The sequence below is a fragment of the Protobothrops mucrosquamatus genome, unplaced genomic scaffold (genome assembly GCF_001527695.2).
Source record: "Protobothrops mucrosquamatus isolate PMUCROS unplaced genomic scaffold, P.Mucros_1.0 scaffold2335, whole genome shotgun sequence".
NCBI classification, from domain to species: Eukaryota; Metazoa; Chordata; class Lepidosauria; order Squamata; family Viperidae; genus Protobothrops; species Protobothrops mucrosquamatus.
In genome coordinates, this window is record NW_015388417.1 from 207529 (window position 1) to 215518 (window position 7990).

Consider the following 7990-nt stretch of genomic DNA (forward strand, 5'->3'; position numbering starts at 1 on the left):
GCCTCCAGAAGTGGTGAATGCTCCAACACTGGAAGTTTTTAAGAAGAGACTGGACAGCCGTTTGTCTGAAATGGTGTAGGGTTCCTGCCTGGGCAGGGGGTTGGACTCGATGACCTCCAAGATCCCTTCCAACTTTATTATTATTATTATTATTATTATTATTATTATTATTATTATTATTATTATTATTATTATTATTGGTATATGTGTGGGGTTTATGACAATTCGCCATGGCCAGCTTGCCACGGCCAACTCACTGCAGGAAAACTCACCACAGCCAACTTGCCACGGCCAACTCACCATAGGACAACTCGCCGCAGGACAAGAGTTACACTAATATCAAAGAAATGGTGGAACAGAATCATTAAAGAAGGGATGCAAAAACAGGGATATAATGACATGTGAATGACAAAATTGAAAATATTTTTTAATTAATTTTAAGTAGTTAAATTGAATTATTAAATTGCCCCGCAGCAAGTTGTCCCACAGCAAGTTGTCTTGTGATGAGTTGGGTGTTGTGAGTTGCCTGTGCAAAGCTGGCCCTGGCAAGTTGGCTATGGTGAGTTGGCTGCAGTTGGCCATGGTGACTTGTCCCATTCCAATGTGTGTGTGCATGCATGCATATATATATTTGTGTTTGTGTATGTATAAGTATACACACACACACACACACACTGTATATGGTGCAGTGGTTAGAATCAGTATTGCAGGCTAACTCTGCTCATAGCCAGGAGTTCAATCCTGACCAGCTCAAGGCTTCCATTTTTCTGAAGGCAGATTGTTGGGGGCAATATGCTGGCAGTGTAAACAGCCCAGAGGTGCTGCAAAGCATTACAGAGTGGTGTATAAGGCTAAATGATATTGCTATATATATAAAACACTGTCCTATTGGATGGAAATAGAAATGGAAACCATTATATTAAATGTTGGTCCTTTGTCAACCATAATGGTGTCTTTCACAATGTTACAACAATCTACACTCCTTGTTGTGTTGATAAAGTACAAGTTTAGTGTACCAGGTCCAAACTTTACTCAAAGTATGTTCTATTAATTTCTCAGAATTTCATGTATTTTTACTCATACCTACTTGAATTGAATTAAATATTTAAAAGATCCACTAGTGCATCATTGTGAGAATTCTTTGTTTTCCAAAGACTAGACATATCACACTGTAGCTGGTAACTGTACTCAATGTTTTATTGTGGCACACATCTTTCCCAGCATTAGGTTGTTGTTCTGGGATAACTCAATCTTCCTAATCCTAACCCTTGCAAGTTGATATAGCTACATAAATACTTAGTCCATAGCTTGTGGTCCTGGCATTTGACTGATACCCTTCTTGCTTTCTATGATACCGTGTTTCCCCGAAAGTAACACCCAACCAAAAAGTAAGCCCTAGCTTGATTTTTGGTGGTGGGCCTAATATAAGCCTTATTCCAAAAATAAGCCCTAGTTTTGGGGTGAGGCCCACACCTAAAAATCAAACTAGGGCAGAGGTAGAGGGTGAAGCTGCCCCATGCATCCCGCACCCGCTTAGCTTACAGGTAGGAACGCCGCAGCCAGGCCTCCCACGCCCTGATACTTGTCAAGCCGTATGATTCATCATGCCAATGCCACTGCTCCCGGCAGGAGGTTGCACAGCACTTTGGGCCGTTTCCTCTGCTCGCAGCAGGATGCCACGTGGCTCTTCGGGCCGTTTCTGCTGCTTGTGGCAGGATGCTGCAAAGCAGNCGTAAGCAGCAGAAACGGTCCAAAGTGCTGTGCGGTTTCTTGCCATGAGCAGCAGAAACGGCCCGAAGAGCCACCTGGCGTCCTACTGCGAGCAGCAGAAATGGCGCAAAGCACCATGTGGCATCCTGCCAGGAGGAACGGAAATGGCGCAATGTGCCACATGGTGTCCAGCCGCAAGTGGCGGCAAGCCGCACAGAAGAAGTCAAGCAGCAGCGTGACAGGTGTCAGGGTGCGGGAGGCCTGGCTGGTGGTCCTAAGGTAAGACTTAGTGCCTCTTTTGGAGGAAAAAAATATATAAGGCCAGGTCTTAATTTTGGGGAAACACAGTAGTTGTGCATTCCAGACATTGCTTCCCGATTTCTCATCTACTTGTTTTGTTCCTCCTTTTCTCTTCTACATACTCACACTTTTGTAGGCTAAGGGCCTGGTTGGGTTGAGACTGCCAATGGACATCAGCATGTTCCCAAAAATGCTGGTATGGCTCCATTAGCCAGACACCTGCAATACCCCCATGCATGCTTGTGACTGAACTATGAGGTGGGGGAGGGAATGACTGACTGACTGACTGACTGAGCTCATCTTCTCTCAAGTTTCTGAGATTGTAAACTTTTACTGTCCTTTGAGGGAAGCGATGAGCTGAAAATATCCTTGGGGAGGAGGGAGTGGGAAGCATTTCTTCCTGGCTGCAGCTGCTTTTCTCAACTGCAAACAACAACCCTAGCTTCGTTCCCTTACATGCCTCCACACTTTCAGAAAGGCAACATTATTTTCTGCTTCCCTCTAACATTCCTCTATTTGCACAGGCAACTTTGACAATCTTTAGCTAAGTTTCCTCCCTTGTCACATTCACAACAGAGTCTATTCTCTCTGTGGTTTGTTTGACCTCCCTTAATGGGAAAATATTGCCTTTCCTCAGATACCTCCTTTTTTCTTTCCTTTTTCAATCTCACTTCTCTGTGTAGTTCTTCCAGGTACATTGATAAATATAGTGTCGGAGATCTTGCTGTGAAGAAGAATCCTTTCCTCAGAGCATGGCATTGACAAGAGGTGAGATATCAAAGGAAGGTAGAAATTAATTTAAAATGGCAAGCCTAGGACAGTGGGGCACATCTATCTGCTTCATTCAGCACCACAACTTGCAACTACATTTTGTACCAAAATTGTTTCAAACTGAAAATCCTTAGACTAGTGAAATTCAATGGTGAAAAAATTAGGTTCTACATTTAGGCAAGAAAAACCAAATGTATAGGTATAGTATAGGGGGTACCTTGCTCAATAGTAGTAACTGTGAGAGGGATCTCGAAGTCCTAATGGACAATCATTTAAATATGAGCCAGCAGTGTGCTGCAGCTGACAAAAAAGCCAACACAGTGCTAGGCTGCATTAACAGAGGGATAGAATCAAGATCACGCGAAGTGTTAATACCACTTTACAATGCCTTGGTAAGGCCACACTTGGAATACTGCATCCAGTTTTGGTCACTACGATGTAAAAAAGATGTTGAGGCTCTAGAAAGAGTACAGAGAAGAGCAACAAAGATGATTAGGGGACTGGAGGTTAAAACATATAAGGAAAGGTTGATGGAATTGGGTATGTCTAGTTTAATGAAGAGAAGGATGAGGGGGGACATGATAGCAGTGTTCCAATATCTCAGGGGCTGCCACAGAGAAGAGGGAGTCAAGCTATTCTCCAAGGCGCCTGAAGGCAGGACAAGAAGCAACGGATGGAAACTAATCAAGGAGAGAAGCAACCTAGAACTAAGGAGAAACTTCCTGACAGTTAGAACAATTAACCAATGGAACAACCTGCCTCCAGAAGCGATGAATGCTCCAACACTGGAAGTTTTTAAGAAGAGACTGGACAGCCATTTGTCCGAAATGGTATAGGGTTACCTGCCTGAGCAGGGGTTGGACTTGATGACCTCCAAGGTCCCTTCCAACTTTATTATTATTATTATTATTATTATTATTATTATTATTATTATTATTGTTGTTGTTGTTGTTGTTGTTGTTGTTGTTGTTGTTGTTGTTGTATTGGAGGGACACATACAAATGCCTACATTTTAATATCAGATGATATTGATTATATTGCAATAATTGTGAGGCTAATTAAAAGCTTCACTAAAATGTTTGTTCTTCACAAAGAGAAATAATAATTAAGACAAATCTATTAGACTGCATATACATATATCTATATATCTGATTAAATTTAATATTTTACAATAACTTTCCCTTTCATTTTAAAATAAGCATTTAATCTTTCACCCATATTAATAATTGATCAAACTTAAGGGTGTTTTAGGTTTGTATTTTTTAAAGCACTCATTTTAGGTTTATATTTTAAGGCATTTCATAATATATATGAATACATTACTGGGCTGCAAGACTAATCGAATCTAGATTGGAGATAAACAATTTCCACATACATCATACTCAACATACTTGCTATGTCTAGTTATAATAATACCTACTATGTCAGTAGTATCTACATTAATAATAATAATAATAATAATAATAATAATAATAATAATAATAATAATAATAATAATAATAATAATTTGTCTCTACTCTACACTTCCTTCAAATTCAGCTGTTCAGATTATTTACCATTCAGTCTAGATGAAAGACCACTATGATTTTGTGTTGCTTATCTCTTAAAAATAACAGAAACTTCTGGAGTCATGCAGCTGAACAATATTTGACAAACTTTTCTTATCCTATTATTTTTTGGCCATTGTTACAAATCAAAATGCTATGAAATAAAGCAGCATCAACTGGCATCATCTCACCATGACTTTGTACATCAGCAAGCTAAAATATTCACTGAGTCAAGCTAAGTGGTAATTTATAAACTTTACCACAGACCGTTATGTTGACATGGCTTTTGAGCAACATACCTGCTGAGACTATTCAATCCTACAAAAGCTTGATGTATTTATTCTGAAATTTTCAATGGAACAAGAATCCATAAATTTATAGTGAGTTTATTACTTCTGAGATACTGAAAAATGGCATTATTGCCAACAGCAAATAAGGATGAGATTCAAATATAGCTCATACTTCTAAACTGCATATCAAGTGAAACCACAATCAGTGACCTAAACCGAGTTAACTTATACCAACAAAAAATATAAAAATGGTTAACTTGAACAGTGCTAACACTACCTTATGAAAGTTAGATGAATACCAAATATATCTAATCATATCCAAATTGTTGTTAAGCATTTTCGCTATAATTGTGTGGCTAAATGTAATTGCTTTTCTCTTTAAATATAATCCATTATTCCATTAGATCTCTACTTCTATTGCCATCTAATGTTTAAATTGATAAGTAGATTAGAGATCAATTTCTCTTAATTCACCAAAATTAATTAAGCTTTTTAAAATTAATGATTGTTTTAATCTGTTTATATGCTACATTTTCTTCATTGTAGTAATCCACAATCATTGTTGTGGCTGCAGGTGTTTCATCTCTCCAGATCTGGGTATGATCCATCTCTGACTTTAGTTGGGTTGCACTTCTCTATTCAAGAGTGCTATGCAGTCTCTAGTGTCTTCCTGGGCTCATAGTTCCTGCTCAATGACAGTTTGCATAGCTTTATCTGATGTACAAATTGCACTCTTTCCTTGATTGGGTAGCCTTTCAGAAAGTCACTTATCAGAAACCACCCAGAAGCTTCAACTTGTCTGGTATGTAGCAGCATGGGCAGTGAGGTGCATGCCTCAGTATGTCCAAGTAACACCTATGTTTCACAAGCTACAATAGGTGCTAAGTTGCTTCTAAGGCTAATTAATTGGGCCTGGTTACTTGAGGGACTACTTGTCTCTGGTAATATCTCCCTGGCCAATTCAATTGGGCAGGTTAATGTACTCTGAATTCCCTTGATTAAACAATGCCATCTATAGGAACCCTTAAGATTGAAGTGCACTTTCTCTGTAGCAGCACCTGGTCTCCGGCATGAAATTCTTCTCAAGATCCAGACAGCCTTTACTCCACTCATGCTTCAAAAGAGCTTGAATACCAAGCTTTTCTCCAAGGCCTTTAGTGAGGGTGAACTATTTTTGTAGCGCAAATCTGGTAATCCTGCACCAAGGCTGACCAAAGAGAAATTGCTACCCAGGAAAGAATAAGATATTGAAATTCCCCATTTCATATACTTTAATCCCAAGGATACAATTGGGATAGTGTTATCCATTACATTTGAGAAAATAAGTTAATGTAGGATGCACAGGACAGATGTTATGGTATGAATCTCCAACAGAGAAGAAAAGTTAGGGGGAATTCAGAAGAACCATCTATCACCTAATCCAATTGCCTAATTTTTCCTACAGGTAGGATTTATTGTATCCTATCTTTACTGGTTTATTGTAAGGAATATGATCATTACTTGTTTTTTAACAGTTAAACTTCTATGCTTAGTGCAATGGTATAAAAGTGAATTCTCCCTTCTCTCTTCCCATTTTTTTAACCAGTGAGACTATACTGGGAACTTACACTGAATTTATGTTAGCTTACTAAATAAGTTATGTTCTTGCAAAAATAAACCCTCTAGGACCAATGTGATAAACATTATTTCAGCTGACAGTTATAATTACAGAGTTAATGAGAGGCAATTGTAATTTGGCTTAAAATGCTAGCTACAACTGAGAAAGTTATCATTATATCAAAAATAGCCTGGAACACAAGTTAAAATTAATAACATAAAATTATTTAGCATAAGCATAAAGGTTAGAATTGTTCCCATTTGTCAAGGTTATAGAGAAATATATAGTCATATATAGAGACAGCATTATATGGATGAATAAGTAATAATGTAATTGGTTTGCATAGCATAAAACTTTGCACATGGTAGACAGATAATATGTTTGTCATGTTTCTACAACACATCAAATTTTCAGTATTAATAAAGTGCTCTGTAAGAGGATATATGTTTCCATGAAATATACAATAGCTCAATGGATTCCATTACAGCTAAACTTAATTTTAAATGCTTTCAGATAGAGAACATTTGATAATAAATTAAGTAAAATATAGAAAATAATACTTCCCTTTATAGAGTTAGTAGGCTGCATTTTTAAAAGATTATAACAAGAAAGACTGAGAAAAATAAATGTTTGAAACTCAATTACTTTAGACTCTAAATTTCTGGTTTGTGAATACTAAACAAGACCTAAAGAGGTGGAGGATTAGAGAAGTGAAGGGCTTGAAAAGGATCAAAGAAAATAAATAGAGATGACAATGCAGAGATCAGAAATAGAAAACAAGGTAAGCTTGACCAATAGTTACCAATTACCCATTTACATTATAATGTATCGGATCTAATGGATCAAATGCAAACATTTGATTTTAACTGACGATTCCATAGTATTGACGTAAAAAGTTTATACAGCATGAACTTTTTCATCTGTTTTTTAAATTTATTGCATTATTCTGAACTTACAATGTAAAGGAAATAAATCTAGGAATCTATCTCATGTAATGTTGTACTTTACTAGCAGAGACAGTCTCCTATGACTACATAATAAAGAAGCAAAATTTGATCTAGTTTTATTTTCAGCTCTAGTTTGGCATTGTGAAAAAGAAAGTGATACTAATAATCATAAAATAGATTATGAAGATAATTTTTTCAATAAATTTTCATAGAATTTGAGTTGGTAATAGACTTGAGTAGACTTCTCTGGGGAAGCTTTAAGCAGAGTTGATGCACACAAAATTTGGCACTTGGCCTGCAAAGCTCTTATGAGAATTGGGATCAAATATATGTGGAAAATATGATAAACCTCTAAGAAATATACTTGCATTGTGCTTTGTGAGATTGGAGATATTAATCGCTATTGCTTGTAGCCAGTCGATACAGTCTTCAGCAGACAGGCACTGAATTATTCCACTGCAAATGCCATCCACAGCAACTACTTGGAATGCATTTTGCCTGTAAACATGAAATAGATTAACTTGGAATCTAATCCAACACAGCCAATTTAATATTACCAATTTAATAATATTTGCAGAACAAATTCATTCCACTTATATACTTCTCACAATACAAGTTAGCCACCAACTCTTATTGTTTTTAAACTATTATTATCATATGATTATCTCTATATTTAGCACTTTTACATGGCATATGATAAGATAAAACTTGGCAAATCATGTAGGATCAGCTGAATACAAATTGCTTCTACTGTTGCTTTTCTTACACAAAAAGCTGGAAAATGTAGGAGTTTGGCAGATTGTAGAAGCTGTAACGGCTGGTACAAGG

General features: G+C 37.1%; 1 protein-coding gene across 1 annotated transcript in view; it reads right to left on the bottom strand.

Annotated features, from left to right (window-relative positions):
- The window catches only part of LOC107295433 (gamma-1-syntrophin-like), a gene marked incomplete at its 5' end in the record, with an annotated part of 57376 nt that extends 49716 nt beyond the window's left edge, over positions 1–7660 (bottom strand). Inside the window, one exon of the mRNA XM_015824747.1 lies at positions 7531–7660. Within this exon, the coding sequence (XP_015680233.1) occupies positions 7531–7660 (130 nt within the window). The remainder of the gene's footprint in view (positions 1–7530) is intronic.
- Positions 7661–7990: the final 330 nt, after the last annotated feature.